Here is a 21,116-nt window from a genome sequence, read left to right on the forward strand (position 1 = left end):
CAAGAAATACTCCCCATGGTCTACTATTTGATATTAGTAACGTCACGTGGTAAACTTAGTCCACGTGTACAAGCATTATCTGAACTTAATCTGCGTGGAGATTGCATTGGTTCACAGTTTATATAGTCTCTGTACACGATATAAATTACACTGCAATCTAATATACATTGTTTTGATGGAAGAGTATTATTTTCCAATCACAATCCGTTTTGCATAAATCTCATTATCTTTCAAATATCAACCTTGGGGAAAATGCAAAATGTAGACCAAAGAAACACGTGGAAATCGTGAAGCAAAGTAGTGTATTTTCCATCCATCATGAGAATATTGCAAAATTCTGATATATGATTTCTCACGTAAATGTATGGCCAATATTGAGGCACATGTTTCTTGCGTCTGGTAACTAAATTTCGACCTGGTAGTGTTGCTAGCTAAGGCGTTATGTCCCTAAAATGGAACGTTTTCACTTAACCCATGTAATCGCAAGTCATAAATCCATCAAATGATGCCCATGACCAATATTGGTCGCAAATGACAGATTGCTATGGAATCAGACGTCTAATTATGACCTTTCGATAATTTCTTACATATTTTCCTCATCGAAAAGTGGTATTCTGGAAAAATGTTAATGCTCCTTCCGCCAGTTATTAATATATATAATTTTCTGTATGGAGTGAGCATTCAGAAATATTTCAATGGATGAGGCTTCATAATGCAGAAAACCAGGTGTAAATGTCTCTTACGATTTTCGTTAAATAAATTTTCAAAATTCGGGTTTGCTCGACTTTTGAAGCACTCTGTAGTACTCCTGTGTGTACGAGTGTGTCAAACCCTTGGTTTATCCACCTTCACGGGGAACGGTTAGCTTGATTCACTAATTCATGCCTCAGGCGTTTCGTCACAATTGCATCTGCTTGCACAGGCGCCATGACGCAACACCCGTGTCTGTTGCAGAGGGTTTCTTTTGAAGAAGAAAGGGCTCATGGCGAAACCTTCTGAGTAACCAAATGGCGAAGCAGTTGAGCAAACCGATGCGCTGTCAGACTCCTTGTTCGCTGTTGTGACGTTTCCCGTGAAACCATCTGAGCAAACGGCCCAGTTATCAGCTTGCCGTTGTGGCACGGAATTTACCCGGAACAAACATCGAGGAAATTGCTGGCGTTTTTGAAGAATACCACACCGTGCACGTTTCCCCCTTTCGAAAATGCACTCTTTCTTACATATACATTTTTCTTTAAATTGTTGAAGATAAAATGAAACAGAACCGTTGGTAACCATTCATTCTGTAAGCATCTATTCGCTTACTGAACAAGGTTTCACCTCCGGAGTTAGAAAAGGCCGGTTGTAATCGAATACAGCAGGAAGCAAACAATTTCTTCTCTAGAAAGAGGTAAATAAAACGGATATTTCGTCACACAACTTTTAAAGCAAGTTTGGCCCAAGTTTATTTTGTTTTATCAGAGCGTATAGAAGGAATAGTGTGTGCACTCCCTGAGTTGCCGTGGTCCACCGCCTAGATGGCAGTGGTGACGTTTGAGACTGCGCGGAAGATGCTCGCGTTGCTTACATAGCTAACTACATAAGAAACAAAAATGCATGTTACTTACGTTTGGAGAAGAGCTCAGCAGCTGGATAGTTTGAAGAATTTCGGAGATGATTTTGCTGTCTTCGAGGCACTAATTCCTTTCTTATCTCCTTGGTGCGGAAGAAAAATCGACATTTCAGATAGTGAAATACGAGTTTAGGTAGCGTACGCAGCACATGATCTTCACAGCATCCTAATTGCGAAGTTTTTACAGCAATTATATTTAAATTCTCCAAACACTCAAAAAATATATCCCCCCATAAACTATTAGCACATGATAATTTCTCTGCAACAACATCTTCCACTCGTAACAGCACATCATAAACACTTTTCGATGCATAGGTAAGGTATTTACAGCCGTCACCCGAACCATAGTCTTGGACAGGGTAGCCGACTTGTCAAAATTATTGGGGGGGGGGGGCTCTGATCACTGAAATAAATTAATGAATGAATCACTCTCCCTTTTTTAAGTTTTGGCCTCAGTGTTCGGAATCTCATAAAAGCCCATGAATTCCTCAAAAATATCAATTTTAACAATACTCATAATTACATACTTAGTATATAATAATAAGTCATGTGTTTTGCTGTCTCTGGTCATAGCCCCCCCCCCCCCAAAGTTGATGGTTTAGCGGTCTCAGACCCCCCCCCCCAAGTTGATGGTCTAGAACATTTCAAATGTGAATTTAAAGTTAAGTTCATGGGGCACAATTCAGCCCCATGGAGTCGGCGCCTATGGTCTTGGATTAGCGTAAGTGAGGCAGGTACGTTAGTTGGTTCCCCGTGCAGAAAAGTTGTACACAGTTTACAATGCGTCACTTTTGAAATATACCGCACTGTGTATCCTGCCAAATGATACACCAAGTATTCTTTACCAACACTTTGTTCATTTAAGTACGGTATGTTGCTTTCCCAGTCCGGTATTTGAATTTCATCTTCAACAATGGAAATTTTTTCCCTTATTTTATTTTCAGGTTGCTTCTTCACCGAAAGATTTTATTTTCGGTTGCTCTTGCCAGAGTTCGCATTTCATTAACAAAAGACGTCAGAGGACACTGTATTCACAGTTTCCGCCCGAAAATAAAGCAAGTTTTGCTGGTACGTAAATTGATTGCACATATGTAAGTGCAGAAAATCCACAGTGCAGTGGAGGGATGATCATCACAAGTGAACGACCGCAATATACCAAAATGGCGTTCTAGAGGATCTTGATTAAATTTTCCTGTCAAAACGTACTTGTAATTGTTCTTCCACAAATATTCGGACACTTCTAAAGTCACTCTTAAGGACTCTAGCGTTTTTTTTTCTGAAGTGAAGGAATTTCGATTATCTCTAAGGACAGCATTCCATTTTATTAAAGTTGTATGTGCTTCTGATCCTTTATATATTGCCTGTGCAGGAGTCATATCCAGATCTACAGCCGGGTACGAAACACGTAGGCATCTTGTAGTTTTCGCTCGCTGCTGTCTCAAACACAATAATAATGCGTTGAACACAACACAAACTAGTCACAACGGATCAATCACAAATCTAACGACACTAAACTGAATAACGTAACAACGTTGTCATTAATAAAAGTACACAATGTTATTCTAGCACAACAAAACACTACGCTCTACATAATGCGCGGCCGCACTGCAAGCAGAAGACGCTCGTCGCAAGCGAAGGTGCTGCCAGTGTTTCGGTGGGGCACCGCTCTATTCACTTGGCTTACGGGAAGAAACCGAAGTGAGCACACATCCTCTTCTATACGCTCTGGTTTTATTGCGATTTACGTCTGTTAACACACTGCAGAGTTTTAGCGATTACAAAAAAACGTTTGAAGATTTTGTCCAATACATGCTTTCGTAGTTAGGTTAGGCGGGTCAGTTTTAGTTCTGTTAGCATTAAATAATATCACTAAATGCTTCCTAAAAAAAGGTTCTAAATAACTTCTACATTCATTCCCACTACTCTACCATACTTACTGTCGCTTCTTTCAACGGATAATGCCTCGTCCATGGGAAGAGCGCATGCTTGCGTAAGGTAATTTTTAAGTTCTTTTTTCAACATAAACATATTTTTTTAGAAATCTGAATAGTGCTCATTACTTTAAGGAAGGTTCAAATTCCTTGTGACAATGATCGCAGAATTAGTATTTCTGCTAGGATAATTTGAAAAAATCATAAATCAAACGGAACCATTATCGCATGTTTAATTATATAATGCAATTTACACACATGGACGTCGCCTAAGAGGGGGGTGTTAGACAATTGATTAAACTGGAATAATATAATAATAAATTACAGTGGCGGCGATTTGGTTCCAAAACTGGAGGGGGGGGGCAAGGTGCCAAAATGGGGAAGCAAAGACAGTACCTTTGTAGATAAGGATAGTGTGGATGCAAAAGTTGCGAAAAGTGGGGGGCAACTGCCCCCCTCGCCCCCCTAATCACTGCTACTGATAAATTATCATGGCTATGGACTTATGATATACTATTAACTATCATAAACCTTAAAAAATAAACCAATTTTATTCCAAATGTATTGTTATTATATCATTGAAGAGACTTACTCTTCTCAATCCACCATACGAGTGAATATCTAGCAGCAATATTTTTTTCATTTCATACAGTTAATGTACGGAAATGCGTGGTTATTCTTTCTTGTTTCTTTTGCACTCAAAAAAGTTATGTCATTTAGTCATAAAGTTTATGTTGTGTGACTTCTCACATAAAACTATTTTTTGGAATTTTGAAAAATCGCCGTATGATTTATATTTTAACTAAATGATAGAATATGATAACATAATCTGGTTCCTGTATTTTACTCTTAATTTTTTCGATCTTATACAGATTTTACTTTGGTTATTTCTGTTGGAATACAAACTAAGTGAACTTTATTCCTTGTATAACAAGAAAAATAACAATGTTTCTGCTTTTTAGTAACTTGAAGTGAACGATGTCAATTTCAAGGTGTGCGAACCGATTCTACCCCCTCCCCACACTACCGACTCCCATGTTCACATAGTAACATGATAATTGAATTATTTTCCGTTGATATGGGCGCCATACGTTTTTTTTTCGCAATCGTGCCTTCCTCCTCGAACTTTATTTGAAATCTAATGGAATCCTCCAGTAATATTAATCAATTACTTTGTCTGCACTGAAAGATTATTATTAATTGAGATAACTAACTACAAGTTTTCAGAAAAGGTGAAATTTAGCAAGTGAGTAGCAGTTGCTTTTCAATGAACAGTAGATTTTATGTATTAGTTGTATGGTGGGATCCACTAGTATTGCTCGGCAAATTGTCCACGACTATTTTCATGAATTTTTCTCTTGCATCATATGTGTTTTAAGCTATGGATTTTTATGTATACTGATGGCAGAAGTTGTCAACAGCTTGTTTTGAGTTTCCTTTTAATTCTTGACGCTCTTATTGGGAAAAATAAAGTGCACTAACATGGTGATGGACAATTTGCACGGTAATACTCATGGATCCCACTGTACGTAAGATATCCTTTACATTTTTGTAAATTGGAAAAAGAATCCCGGAAACTCGGGAATTGTTGTTGCATTTTCGCTTGCAGTTAGGACAGCATTTTTTTAAATTTACATTTTAAACATTCCACCTGCTCGTTTTATTTCGCTACTTTTTAGTTGATTTTACGGGAGATCCAGGTTTTTAGGTTCAGATTGTTGACAACACTAACAAATTGAAAATATTTGCTTTCCAAGAAGCAAAACAACTGAGTGTGCATCAGTGCATGGACGTCAGAATTTTTTTCCAAAGTGAGGCAAAGGAGGCATATTTTCCCCCATAATATTGCCCCCTCAAAAAAACACTCAAAGCAGCAGAAATAGAAAGAAAACATTACCAGTTAGCTTGCCATGTACGTTCATTATGCCTTGTTTTGTGCAACCTGAGGCTCAAGTCAAGAATTGGAACAAAATACCAACGAACCAGTGATGAACGTCCACTGGATTTTTTTTCCAGGAAGGGACAAGCAAGGTATTTTTTTTCCAGGGAGGACAAACGAGCCATATTTTCCCCTATAATAGCGATACCCCTTCACAAAACAGTCCTTCAGTTTCAAGTTATAATATTCCTGCAACGTCCTGACAATAATTAACATACATTACTGCGATTGAAATGCAATTTTATGTGCGAAATATATAATTTTGGTCGATATCATGCCCCTCTTGCCCCCCTTCCGGACGTCTATGGAAGCAGTTGACAATCTGCACAAGCACCAGTACAATTACTTTCCTTACAAACACGTCATCTGTAGGAGGGAACGGGAGATATAAGGGCCGATATTCTTGATGCGGTCACATGCCATCACATGTAAATTTCACAATGTACATTCTCGAGATCATATACTGATCTCGGGCCCAACTGACGCCTGACCTACTAAGCTCCGTCTGTCCACCAATCGTCTTCGGGGTGTGTGGCTCGATGAGTGTCAACAACCTCAGTTGCGAAGTAAAAGCTGTAGGGGTAACATCGCTCTCCGGTTACAACGTTGCCAAGCGTGCGTCTATTTTTGTCAGGTTTTTTATTAGCTCGTTTGTAGTTTTTGGGTGTTTTGTGTTCTAATTTTCCACGCTTTGTGTCCTATTGAATAACTTTTATCCAGTAACGCTGATCAACTCTCTCTCTCTCCCCCCGTTTTACAGTACATTTGGCAACATGCTGTGTATCCGACGCTCATTTGTTTCGTCCCGCCAGCAACTTTCGGTGCCTTGTGACACGAAAAGGCCCGATGTCAATCGAAGAGAATTCAACTGATCGCTGATTCGTTGTTTCCCAGCCGCCAACTGGAAATGCGAGCAGTTTAATTGCCCTGAAACTTTCAAAACCTGCAAAGTAGTAGTGGATGTCAGTTGAATCGAAAAAAAAAATCCACTTTTCGTCTCAGTTCGGTGAACTTACAAAGTTGCGTGGAGCCTGCTTAACACTTTTAACTTTCCAGTTCTATTTTTATATTCTAGACGTAATCACATGTACAGATAGAAGAAATGCACTTTGCACGTGCACAATAATTTTTTTTATACATATACTGTTATTGTACATGTCGCAGTTAGTATGCGTGTTTAATTAATTACGTGCCCTACATCATGTTGGAATGATAGTCGAACTGCGTTGAGAACTGGATGGGCTTCTTGCATTCACTTAAAAAAGATGAAAAAACTAGCAGGAAAAAGAGTATAGCCTGTGTGCGTCAGAACCATTAGCGCATTCTTTCGCTTGATCATGGCAGGTTATAATTGCTTAATGAGATTGACGCATTTTTTACAGTGAAAGTGGAACCTTCAACTTTCTTCATGCTTAGAAAGTAGTTGATTGTGTTTTGTTCTAAGTTCAGGAAGAAGGCTTTTTTTTTCTTTTTTCTTTTTCACTTTCCCAAGAGTTCTTCGGGAAGATAAGTCCGCATGCAATCTCACCGGATAAGACCATTTCAATTTTAATTTTGAGGAACTTTTTATTGTCAAGGCATAATACTTATAAATGAGCATATTACAAATATGTTACCTGCACATATGCCGATAGCAGATCACTTATGTCAGCTTTTGTGTACATGGCCACATATCAGATCTGGACCAACAGTTTAAAGTGGGATCCGCCGAGTTTTGAGTTTTTAAGACCACTTTTATGCACAGATAGGCTAATCGGGACTGGACCTCAGTTCAAAGTGGAATCCACCGATTATGTGCCTCCACCGGGTATCGAATTCGGGACCTCTTGATTACAAGGCGATGACATTAACCGTATAAGTACACCTATTTGTTCCTTGCTTTTCGAGACCCAAAATCCAAGGCTGGACATGGGTGTTCTTTGCGAGTGTCCTTCATCAATTTCATCGTCGTATCATCATCCTCATCTTCGGGATTATACAAAAGTAGCAGAAAAGCAAAGTAAAACAAACGAAATCAATCAATGAATAACCAAAATATGTTCTTGTATTTTCGCCTGTGTCGATTTTCCACCTCTTCAGGTCATCATGACGATGAGGATGAATCATGATTGACATTGATGGTCATCACGAAGGAACGCATATTCTTTACATCGTGTTAAATCTTTTATTCTACCCTGGGGGAGGATAGATGATAAAGGCACATCCGCAATTGCATTGTTGAATTCAATTGAATACATTATTCACGGCATGGCAGTGTTCGATAAATAACAATATAGTATTCATTTACACACACACATAACCCTGATTAAGGAAATTAAATCATAGATTGCAGGCAACTTACGCAATTGATACGGAAAATAAATTATTAGTCTGAAACCGAACGTGGTAAGTACATACAATTCACCATATACACGTCTAATAAGAGGATTAAAGTGGAAACAATATTGTAAACACGTTTCATGTGTGTCACTTCAGAAGAATTTCGATCATTTTTTTGTATTTTGTAAACAATAGTATTTTCCCTTCGTGTATCTTCCGCGTTACGGCGAAATTACATATCTAAGTTCGAGGGAACTCTCTCGTTGACCTTCAATCATAAATAAAAGCAAACTCGGCCCAACCTTTGACCGCTGAAGGATTTCCAACTCGTGTGCTTTGGGCTCAAGCGGCTCGTGTTGATCCTTGTTTCATTATCGGGAGCGAATGAACTTGCGAATCGCGGTGTTCTCAGGTACCTCCGAGGGATGGCAGCACCTGCTGTTTGACGTCAGCATTGACGTAATATGTCCTTGCATGCGTACTGAAGTAACCGGCAGGTGATTTAAGAGGGAGGAAGGAAAGTGTACTTCGTATGGAAAAATAATGGGAGGGGGAGAAGTTTGTAGGTAGTGGTCGTGTTAGCCCTTGCACGCCGCGGGTATTTGAGATGCAAGTTTTTACGATAGGTGTTTATTACGTCGAGTGGTGCTCGGCATAGGGCACGAACAGGTCGCGTCTGGTGACCGTGTGCGTTGAACAATTTCGGACATGTGCAAGCGAATGATGTGTCGTGTGGAGAAGAATCGTCGCCTCAGTATGGGAGGATTGGACAGGTCCTATCATGACGTTCGTATCATCAAGTTCCATCTGAAGGTAAATAAAACACGTTTTTTTCATTGACCTTGGGGTTTGTAGCAGAATTTGTCGTTATCCTGTGATTTGCAAATAGGTTGATCCACCACCACGCCCCCTCGTTATCTTGAATCAAACAATAACCAAATGACAAACGTTAAAAGTGTTACTATTGGTGTTAATTCCGGAGGTTAAATTGAGTTTCGTCGATGAGTAGAATTATTGTTAAATGTAATGTTTTTGCACATTTAATACTTAATAGTTATTTGGCCTTTTTAATACTTTAATTATAAACTACAAAAAACTTAGAGAATCATTGTAACAGGAAAAGAATAATCCTTGTATCGAATCTTTTCTAAACACTTGAATTTTAAAATAAGCCATTAGAATCGGAACACCGTCTGAAATTTGTTTGAAAAGTCCTCGATTTTATATCGGGATTGAAATGAAAACTAGTTGAACACACACACACAATAATAATAATAATAGTAAAACCAATATTATCGACTCGTGAGCTGATACACTTCATTTTGAAAGTCTGGATAGATGAAAGTTGAATTATAATTACTTTTGTGTATGGTTCAAACAGTAAAACATAACAATAGTGTTCTTTCTCTACACACGCGTAAAGGTTTTATTGCTTACTGTATTTTAGTTTTCCAAGAGTTGCGATAATACTATATTTGCTCGGATAATTGTTGGGATGTGAGACAAATAAGTAAATGGTACTCTTTAAAGGTTAAAATAGTGTATAATTGATTGCACTTGTTGTTGTTTTTTTTTTTTTTTAATGAGCCAGTATTGTAAAATAAATTGCCAATAGGCAGCTTGTTTTTAGAGACCAAGTATTTAAGGTATAAATTTATAAGTCAAATTTTTCATGAAATGATTATTATTTTGTCGGAGCATTGCAATATTCTACGTAGAACGGTACCGATGGAAATTTCATATTGGGTCCATCGTGTATTTTGCTCAAAATACCTGTACTCAATATGCCCAACCTATTGCATGGGTGGTTTAGCGTGTTAAATGCTGGACTTAAAATCTCACGAACGACGTCCCAGGTTCGATTGGTTGGTCGATTTGTTTTATTTTACTCCGCTTTTCTGCCACTTTTGGCTAATCGCAAATATGGGGATGAGATGAGATGGAAGAATGGACGATCTAACCAGAGTTCCACAGAGGATTATAACGGCTGAGAGTCCAGAAGCCAGAGCCTAGCTACAGTCGAGGGTGTACTGTATGGAAGGGAGGTTGACAGTTCGAAAGGGTGAACCGTACCCCCTCCCCCTTCGAGGTTCGAGTCTGGCTTGGGTATATATATATTGCTTGGTCAGTGTCAATCATTATCATCCAATCATTCATCCATACTCGTAGTTGGATTCAGCCTAAATAGGCAGACAAGATACATAAAATAAGAGTAGGTATATTCAACAAGGCAGTCTATCCTCCGTACGCATGTATCTCTGAACTTGAGCGTGTCCATGTTTTAAACATTTCACAAACTTTATAGCCTTCTTAAACCCGGATTCGAATCCTAACCTGGGCACGGGTGTTCTTTGTGAGTGCCCCCTCATCAATTTCATCACATTACTCATTCTCGCCGCCGCGATTTGCCAAAGTGGCAGAAAGGCGACCACGCATAACAAAAATTAAATCAAATGAACTTTCCACGTAAAACGCACAATTGACCAAACTGAAATTGTTCACCATTCGTTTGACGGGGGAAAGTACCCCATAAGACCCCTCTATGTACGCCGTTAGTTTGTACTGTATATTTTGGGAGAACAAGACTGTGAAGGGTTTTGTACACTCCTGTTCACATAAAATGGCACATTTTACAAGGTTGGACAGTTGAAGTGTGTGCTAATTTATCTGAACAGGAGTGTACAAAACGCATTACTGTTGCTGGTTTTAAAAGAATAAAATACGGTGAAAGAAAAAAATGTTTGTTAGCATACACTTCCGTATGTTGCCAGAACTCTTATTTGATGACTAATTACAAGCCGAAATGTTTATTAGGAGCGATACATTGCATTGCGGCGTGTTATACGTTGTTTGTTTGATCATCACGGTAGTAAATATGAAAATACTGATAAAGAATAGGAGTCACGCGCTTAGGGTTAATGTCCCCACGAGAAATAGAGCCAGGTATTTCCGAGATTCCATAACAGTAACAACTTTGAAGTGTCGAGAATAATGATTTCATAGTTCAGTAAACGTTCATATACCGATACTCTCTTGATGCTGTTCCCATAGGCGTAGCTACGGGGTGTGCCGGGTGTGCCTAGGAACACCCTAATGGGCTGCTTTATCAAAGAGAATTAAAGACAGATATTTCAATAAGAGAGAAAATAAGCGGCAGTTTGTAAGAAGTTGAAAATGTAATTATTTTGTACAAACGTGTGCATTATCGCTGATGAAACGAGTGTCTATAGTTTTTCGATTTTTTGATGTCATTGGAGAAAAGATATTCACTGCATTCTACTCTGTACTGCAGCGACTTTCTTCTATACCTGTCACAAGCTGCACGTGTGAGAGAGAGCTTTCTCCAAGCTTACCCAAGTGAAAACTAAATTAAGAGCAACTCAGAAGCAGGATAGATTGGAAGCCCTGCTCTTGCTATTTGTGGAACAGGAAAAAGCTTTGTCTATTGATGTAAATGAAGTTATTGATGAGTTTAAGAACATTGTACCTTTTGACAGACGTCTCTTGTTATAGATGAAGTGTATTTTGATGTATTTGTTTGTAACATTTATGAACATTTTGTGTGTGTGTGTGTAATTTCTATGCAATTTGATTTTTTTTACTACATATATTCAGAAATTTCCAACACTGTCATTTAGTGAATTTATATTCCTTTACAAACATCAGTGCAGTTAAAGAGCCAAGTGATTGTGTTGCAAAATATGCTATTAAAAAGGTACAAGACCTCATTTTGTTTCTTTGTGCACACCCAAATATAAAGTTCTAGCTACGCCTATGGCTGTTCCACTTATCTGAAGGTAATAGTGTTTCGTATTGGAAGGTTCATCTCAAAATGGACCATATTATTAGTGACGTCGCAGCAGACAACTGAGCACGATTTGTGTCCAAACAAAGTAGTCATGTGGTTTTAGACTATTCAAAAGCATTGAATTTTCCAACGGAAGGGGTAGCTTTAAGTATTGTGACACCAGTTATGAAACAAAATTATGATATGTATCCTACATCCATGTAAAGATGAGATTTTAGAGATTACGCTTTCTTCTACACCAAAAGTAACGCGAGATAATACACACTGTGCCGTGAATCTCTACAGCAAGCGAGCGAAAAAAGGTCAGTTACCAGTCGTTTGCAGCAGTGCGCACTTCTTTGTCCACCTACTCGCTTTCTCCCCTTCTGTGCCTTTGTGTGCGGTTTGCTCCACAGACAAGAGTGCAGAGTCGAGCCAAGCTTTCTTTCTTTCGACGCCGGATCCTCCTTTCTGGCAGTGACGCGCTGTTGCTGCGTATACTTACGAAGAAAGTTGCAATCAATTAATGAGGCCTACCACTGACCGCCTGTTTGAGAAACAAACGGCAACCTTAGAATTCCTCCTTCACGAAGCGGCCAGCAGGGAAACAGGTTGCCATTCTGTGCTGCGAATGGGCGCCGGAAGTTGGCCTGGCCCGGGCATACATACATACGCGCACAACGTTGCTTGTTTTCTGCGCATGATGTCAGCCAATCAAACAGACGTGTCTGGATTGTACCCGGTGACGTCAACGTAAAGACAACCTGGCCTATCCCAAAGTTATAACAACAGATAAGAAAATACATAACAGAGGAGTGAAATGTCGCGCCACCTACATTGCAAGAAGCCGAAACAATAGCTCGTCCTATAACTTTCTGTACTGTCCTGCTTTCGAAGCTCGTGATGAATCAATTTTCTTAGTGGGGTTTGCCGCTTCTACCTGACCGTGATCTCATGTGTCAAAGGTGCTAAATGGTGATTATCTCTCCACGTCACTGTTGCCAGTTCGGTACTTTTGCAACCAGTTTTGCACTAAAATCACAAAATACCCCAGGGATCTTTCTAACTCCAAATTTAGCTCTTTAGTGGAGACATCTTTGATCCTGTTACCGATTCATGCAAAGCAGAGGTCCAAACGATATTTTTGCACCATTTGGCGCCAAATGCATAACATTTAAAAGCCAAAACTGACAACCTAGTTACCATAATGAGATTCGCTTGTCCACGTGCAGTTTCCTTTCTAGCTAACAAGACTGATTGAACTTGTATGAGTCTACTTTGCAGGATGTATCATACACAACGCGTGTAGAGCGAATGTCTAGAGTAATGCAGGACTCGAAGTAAACGATAAGTAGATGTGTCATTGGTACATCTATTTATAGGTAATAACTGCGGTGAGTCATTTCTTGCTCTCGAAGCCACAACAAGCAGAAAGCTAGTGCTGGAATTTCCTGCGTCGTAAGATTACTTGAAAACTGCTTTTGTCTGTCGTTGTGCAAGACTATTGCTCGAAACCTGTAAATAGTCGAGATTGAGGCTTAAATAGCAAGCAAGATAGGTTTGACGTTCCGATTGACGCTATTCGCTATTGCTGTGTACATACGTCATTAACTTCAGTGTTTTCCCTTTTGTTTATGGATTCATGCCCAGTGACGATCCTGCAACACTTGTATAGCTGATAAAATATATCTACTTTCCAGCAAGGCGGATATAGACCTACAACACAGGTGGTACTTAAAATATTCCTTCGTTTTCACGTTGTTACGTGTCCTGAAAAGTGACTTTTTCGCCAACGTGAAGTTTAAAAATATCTACCCATACAGCACAGATTGATTGGCGACGCCAAATAATGAGAATACACCATAAACCAAGTTGATTGCACAAAGAAATGTAAATAGTTTTCCGTTCTCCAAGTGATTTCAGAAATCATCAGATATTCCATGTTCCTGCTTTTAAAGGTTTCTAGATGAAATGCAAACTTGCCTTCACGTTTATGTCCATAAAGAATTACTTATTCGTCAAACATGATCATTGGCGTATTAACGACCTTTTCTTGTCGGTGGACTTGAGGCAGATAACTTTCTTTTAGTTGGCACATACTGCTTTGACTGTTCGTTACTATTTCGTTTTAGACGTCAGTTCAGAGGAGTTCTCTTTATTCTAAATGTCAAAGGGGAACAACGATTTTTACACTGTCTTATGTTATTCGACGATTTATTAGTTTTAGACTTGCGGGTGGAGTGATGGGTTCATTTTACATGTCAAGAGAATTTAGACTCAAGGTTTCACTCACTAGCGTACGCAGGAGCCGAGTTGATGGGGCTGCAGTCCCTCCCGAAATGCTTGAGATGCAAGGAGGAAATAACTTGGGAGAAACAAATTGGTAAATGCAAATTTCCCTACATTTTTGTATTTCAACAACTTTTAAAACTAAGGTTAAAAATTGTAATTACGAAATATTTTATAGTGTAACCCCCTGTAGAGCACAACCAGGGTGCGAAAATTTCCGGGGGGGAGAGGTTTTGTTATAACAAACAAAATATAAGCAATTACTTTTAATTTCAAATATACTTTAGTAAGAATAATATCGAAAACACACACAAATTAGTGTAGTTGTATTGAATGCATTATCTTTCAAGAAATCGTTAACAAATCTACATCAATACGCACAAAAAAAGTAAAATAAGAATGCAAAACAATAATAACTATGAAATCTAATTGATTTATATTAACAAAGCACAAACTAAACCAAAACTTACACAAAACAAAACCAGTTGAACTATTTCATAATTTATTTAATATATTTAACCAGTTAATAAAGTAATTAACTTCTTTGCAATATCTGATATGTATAAAAGTAACAAATTAATTTCCTTTATGTAAATAATAATAGTATATTTTAATTGAGTAATTTATTTTTACTTTTAATAACATTACAAATATGTATATCGTAATATAGACCTACACATATGTTTGTGGGGGAGGGGGTTTGAAGATGAAGAACTTTCTCCCCCACCAGTTTTTAATGATTTCGCACCCTGAGCACAACAATGTAATAGACCTATCCATCTTTACAATTCCCTCCAAAAAAAAATGTAGGCTAGTGGTGCCACTATCCATAGAAACTCCTGTCGGCAGTCCGCTTGACCCCCGGCCAGACAACTCCCGTTCGAAATGACTTCAAGTTCTCATAATTACAGTTACAATTACATTCAAAATAAGTACGTACCTTGTCACAGGGGATGTTGGAAATGTTGTCCCCATGCATCCACAGATTTCTGGCATGTTTTTAGGAAATTTCCATTTACAAGCAACAGTTCAGCTTCCGATATTGCTTCAGTTTCTCTCCTGATATTCTCCTTCATTTCTTCTAATGTGTGAGGGTTTGTTGCATAGATTGTATTTTGTTGTAATGTGTACGTATGTGCCATTATTAAAACTAACAGTTGGGCTGAAAAGTTCGTAGGCTAACATAGTAAAAAATATTTTTTTGACAAAATTCGATTTTATTATTCAATATAGTTGCCTTTGAGGACGATACAACGATTATAGCGGTCATACAATTTTTCGATGCCATTTTTATAGTACGATTTCTCTTTAGCCTCAAAATAGGCCTCAGTTTCGGCGATTACCTCTTCATCAGCGCTAAATTTCTTTCCAGCGAGCATTCTTTTAAGGTCTGCAAACAGGAAAAAGTCACTGGGGGCCAGATCTGGAGAATATGGTGGATGGGGAAGCAATTCGTAGTTTAATTCATATAATTTTGTCATCGTTTTCATTGTTTGTGACACGGTGCATTGTGTTGATGAAACAGCACTTTTTTCTTCTTCAAATGGGGCCGTTTCTTCGTGATTTCATCCTTTAAACGCTCCAACAACGCTATGTAATAATCTCAGCTATCTCGATCAACTTCACTTTACGATCATTTAAAATTATTTTGTGAACTTTTTTGATGTTTTCGTCGGTAACAGCATCTTTGGGGCGTCCACTGCGTGCATCGTCTTCGATGCTCATTTCGCCTCGTTTAAATTTAGCAAACCACTTCTCAACGGTTGATTTTCCTGGTGCAGAGTCCGAATAATGTTTATCAAGCGAATCCTTGGCTTCAACAGTATTTTTTTTCGCCAAAAAGCAATGCTTTATTAACACACGAAATTCTTTTTTATCCATTTTTCACAATAACAAAAGCTGCTTCACTCACAATGCTATATCTCACGAACTAATTATCCGGCAGCTGTGAAATTTGTACACGTATCTTTTGAAGGTTAGTACTAAGTAAAAATCACATGGATTTAATTATAGTAACGCCATCTATGAGTCAGCCTACGAACTTTTCAGCCCAACTGTTATATTAAATGTTCTGTTTTATTTTTTTTTGCAAGGTTGGAAACAAAACACATTTACCTCGAGACTGATTTCTTTTTTAAGGAATATTTAGTGTAATAATGTTTTTTTTGTCATTTACTTTCATCATTGTTAAATAAACTTTATTTATTTGATTAACATGCAAAGTTTGAGATTACCCTTGTTTATTAGTTTGTTAAATCATTATAAAGTTATTTATAAAAGTACTTGGAAATTTGTTTTTCAAAATGATAGGGAGCGAGACATCAAATGGTGAAGGGTGATAGGCATAATTGGTGACTTGTTAATTTTAGATGTTTTTTTCCTCGGGGGGGGGGGGGGGGGGAGGGGGCTCGGCTCTATTAATCCGGCTGAAAGTGACGACTTAATCGAGATAGGCGCCACGTGGCAATTTGCGACCGCTAGTTTCAATCCGAGACGTTTCTAGCTTTCATTCTCTCCATAAGGGAGAAACGTGCGTCTATTTTTAGCCTGATGGGGGAAGTCGTTTGCCAGCGAGAACAGTGGGCACATACAAATGGGGTCCCTTGAGAAGATTATGGCTGCCATGAGGAAAAGTATTGTCTTCAGTAATGTCCCATGTAGTGCATCATCCATCATATGATACAACCGGACGTGTTCCGTAGTGTGTGTGTGTGCATTCCAACGCGCGCTGGAGTAAGAGTTGGATGTAGTGGCCCATTAGAGTTCATGAATCGCATGTTAAAATTTGCAATTTTTTTCCTTGTGCTGCTTTCCCGGTTAAACAACCTCGTAACCTTCTGGCACTTCTGATCGGTGTGTATCCTTGAACCAAATTCGAGCGTAACTTATTTCGTAAAGGTGGGAATTGGGAAGTTAGTTTCGAACCCAAAAGCATCTTCGCCTATTCCACTAGGCCAGTGGCTTCCAAAGTGTGCGCCGCGGTTGGCGCCAATGAAATGACAGTGATATGATTGTTCAAAATATGTGCTTATTTAGTACTTTTTACACAGAAAATTTGAAATATGTTTATTTTTTAACTGAAACCAAGCAACCTATCCACACTAACTGAACGTTGCAAGTGTTAGATAGGCCTACATTCTCACCGCGGAAAATTTTCCAACACTAGCCTAAGTGCGCCGTGAAACGAAAAAGTCTGGGAACCCCTGCAGTAGACGTAAAGGCCTTCTTTTTAGTCAACAATAAATGTGAAGTGCAATTTTAAAAATATTATAATTATTTTATGTAGTTTCGACTGTTAGGTCAGATGGTTCAGAACCATTGGTTCTATTATTTTTGGTCGAACTATTTTATTTATTTTTATTTTGTGCCCCTTTGATGCAAATTTCTCTTTCCCACTGCAGACCCGAGGGCGAAACCTCTCTTCATTGGCGCACCCAGACTTTTCCAGAGGGGGCAAAATAACTTTCCAGGGGGGCAAATCTTGCTCCGGAGGCAAGGAAAATATGCAGTAAAACCTCGTTAATCCGGACTGATGGAGGGGGATAAGTTGACCGGTTTAACGAAAGTCGATTAACTGAAATATCCTAAAAGAACAGTAGAAAGTGCATTAAAACTTCGTTTATAGCAACAAAACACGTTTATTAGGGCATAGGCCTAAATACAGTATAAAGTCTGCGGGAAACAGAATTTCATCAGTGGTTGACTGCCTTTTCTTTGGGAAGTTTTCTTGTTGGCTTCTTGCATTCCCCCCCCCCCTTTTTTGCCTCTCCGGATTAAGCTAAGTCCGGCTTATCGGGGTCCGGAATAACGAGGTTTTACTGTACTTCGAAATTGTGGCAGTGCTTGTTGAATTATTGGAAAAGGCGATATATTTAATATCCAACGTAAAAGCGCTCAATGAACCAAATTAAAATTTTCAACACACTTTTGCAGAAGGGCAAGTGCCCTCTTGCCCCTTCCCCCCGAAATTTAGGGCTGAAATTATGTGTCAGTACACGGAAACTTGTTGCAATTTCAGGGTTTCTCTAGGTACGAGATCCGGGAAAAATCAATGTATTATGGTTTCTTGTTAATGTATAGTAGGTATTCACAGTATTCATCGTTCATCATATTTTCATTTCCAAATTGAATATGGATTGTTTTTAAACCAAACTCAGGTCGTTTATGTGGTGAGGGTTAACTGGGAAATTGAAGCAAATATCGCTGGCTGTTCAATTTTGAAATGCCTACAGTGTAGAAATAAATGTTAGATCAGGGTGCGAAATCCTGGGAGAGGGAGGCAGGGGGGTTCCCCCCACCAACAGTCCTGTCTTAGCCCCCCCCCCCCCACCAAACATTTCCTGGGGGCAGGGGAAAGAGTTTTTGTTACAAGAACGAAGAGCAATTGGTTTTGACTTCAAATATACGTTACTAAGAAATTTTCAAAAACACAAATATACGTTACTATGAAATTTTCAAAAAAACAGACAGAACCTGTGTGTGTGGGTTTATGAGTGTTTCATGCGCGCTCGCTCTCTTTCTTTCGAGAGACGAGTAACAGATCTATGCCAATAACAAAATATGCACAATAAAACATTAAAGAAAACTTTAAAACATAATAAAACAATTTCAACTATTTGGCAATTTCTTGACATTTTGAACCAGTTGGAAAAGGAATTAGTTTGCCTATTTATAAATACCTTATGTATGTAAAAGTAACGAAGGAATTTATTTACATATATTTAATAATATATATTTAAATATTTAGTAATTTGCTTTTTTATGCAACGACAATAAATACGTGTGTCAGCAGTGTATGTAAATAAAGATCTTCCTCCCTCGCCAGTCTTCAACGCCCTGTGTTCGAGTGTTGTAGAAACTTTACTTTTACGAACTTCTTTGCCGGCAAATTTTGAAAACTCTTGAAGTATCTTTTTCTGTCTTGTTCATTAGAGTTTGATCAATTCTAGTAACAAGCTGGCTCCTGACTTCACCTGCTGCTAATTAAATTGCGCCTGTGTATGCAGTTGCTATCCCATATGCACGAAGCAGGAAGACCAAGTGTTAATGATCGTATGTGAAGGGCAGGTGAAGCTAGACAATGGGGCGTTAAGCATATGAGGGTAATCGAACAGCACACGTACGCCCATAAAACGTGCAAGAGTCGTATGCTAAATATACGTCTCAATGTGCAGATAAGCTAACTTCGTAGCCAACTATGATCAGGAAGATAAACATCTTGCATGCACAAGACTTAGGCAAGATAATTGTAAATTCGCGTTGAAAGTTTTCTTTTGAAAAGGTGCAAGACCATACTTGAGGCGAACATCCTCGGAGAATAGTCTCTCAATTTGCTCTTGCAGTTGTGGACTGGAAGTGAGTCTTTCGAGTTGCACTTCGACTGCAACGCCAAATACGATCAGTAGATAAAATTGAGGACGTGTTGTTTCTCCAGCGTTATAAACATTTGTTTTTCATCATAGAAATCACATAGCATTTTCAAATGTTCTTATACATACATTTCTACACATTAGAAGAACTTCTTGAAAAAGTGTTGGGTACATATTTTTTTTTACAAAAATAATTTGTACTAGAGTTTATATCTGATCTCACAATACACACTATCTACCAAAAAGTAATTGGGCACCTATGATGGTGGTTAATTTAATATCTAATTTGAATCATTTAGTATCATTTAGTGGGACCACTGGTGGTTGTTCGTGGCACAATGAACTCACAGGCATACTGTACAATACTAGACAATGAAATGCTCCCAACCTTGTGGCATTTTTACGGAATGGACCCCTGTTACTTCCAGGATGACAATGCTAGGTGCCATGTTTCGGAGGCTACTATGCAGTGGTATGCCGACAACAATGGTCACTGATTGGTCTGGCTTGCACAGAGTCCTCATCTCAATCCCATAGAACACCTTTGGGAGGCATTGGACTGGCGGGTGAGGTCTCGGGAGATGCGGTCAAATTGCATTGTCCAACTGAGTGAGATCTTGCAAGAGGAATGGCGACGCATTCCAATGGACGTCCTTCACAAACTAGTCGAGAGCATGCCTGACAGAGTGGTTCCTGTTATAGCAGCAAGAGGTGTCTCCACGAGGTTCTAACAGGGTTCGCACCACCAGACAACCATTTTGTACACGTGCCCAGTTACTTTTGGTAGTTATATCAGAACACAAACCTACCTATGTTGAGCCAACCATTTTTGGCTCATATTGTTCATAAATTATACAATTACATTATTATTATGCATGTTTACAAGAAGATTTAACTGCCAATGTAGGTAAACTATCTGGATATCATTATTTGTTTCTATTTGTAGTTTGTAACTAGATCATTATTTTCTTTCTAGCCTTCTGGTTGGCGGAAGTTGCGGAACATCGTACAGTGGACACCATTCTTCCAGACCTACAAAAAGCAGCGATATCCATGGGTCCAGCTAGCTGGTCACCAAGGTAATGAACTAACACAACATCCCACTTTAAATCACACGACTATGTCTGCTGGACAAAATGGAGAATTTTCTAATTTTAACAATATTTAAAGCATTTTAGTAAATCAGTTTATTTCACTATTATGTGATTTCCTATTTGGAAGATATTCTTTATTTTATTTTCCCTTTAATTTTTGAACGTATATTGTTTCACAAGGGAATTCCTTTACTTTTGCTGCTGGAAGTGTGTTGCGTGTAAGACTCCCACAAGGCGAGACAATACTGCCTAGTTATGCCTGAGCATAAAATACTGCATGCCACTGAATTTACCTTCCACAAGATGTTTAGAAAACTTGCTCTCCCTTAGAATAGTCTTGTTGTTTGTGCATTATATTTGGGACAAAGGAATGGCACTCACATTATGCACAGGCACACATGTGCACGTGATTTTCTATTTGACCCCCCCCCCATCTTATCACAACCTAACAAAGATCCATTTAGTGCATCATGTCAAAAACCCGATCTAAAAACTAATGTGAACTGAGCGATGATGAAACCTAATTGTGTTGTTTTCTTGATTTGCAGGAAATTTTAAAGCTGGGCCTGACCAAGGGACCATTTTGAAGAAGCTTTGCCCAAAAGAAGAACTCTGCTTCCAAATCCTCATGAAGGATGTTCTCAGGCCGTACGTTCCGGAGTATAAGGGGCATGTAACGGGAGAAGACGGTGATGGTATCCTTTTCTAAAGAGAAATAATGCAATGGTTGATTTTGAAACCTCGATAGGAACTTTTGCTATTGCACAGCATGTGCA

At 38.7% G+C, this 21,116-nt stretch overlaps 1 protein-coding gene across 3 annotated transcripts in view; it reads left to right on the top strand.

Annotated features, from left to right (window-relative positions):
- Positions 1–21,116, top strand: part of IP3K2 (Inositol 1,4,5-triphosphate kinase 2) — a 502,222-nt gene that overhangs the window by 453,309 nt on the left and 27,797 nt on the right. For all 3 annotated transcript variants that reach the window (XM_083114108.1, XM_083114110.1, XM_083114109.1), the window contains exons 3-4: positions 20,223–20,325; positions 20,889–21,035. In XM_083114108.1, coding sequence (XP_082970234.1) covers positions 20,223–20,325; positions 20,889–21,035 — 250 coding nt within the window. The remainder of the gene's footprint in view (positions 1–20,222; positions 20,326–20,888; positions 21,036–21,116) is intronic.

This window comes from Lepisma saccharinum, chromosome 28 (assembly GCF_977018435.1).
Source record: "Lepisma saccharinum chromosome 28, izLepSacc3.1, whole genome shotgun sequence".
Classification (NCBI taxonomy): domain Eukaryota; kingdom Metazoa; phylum Arthropoda; class Insecta; order Zygentoma; family Lepismatidae; genus Lepisma; species Lepisma saccharinum.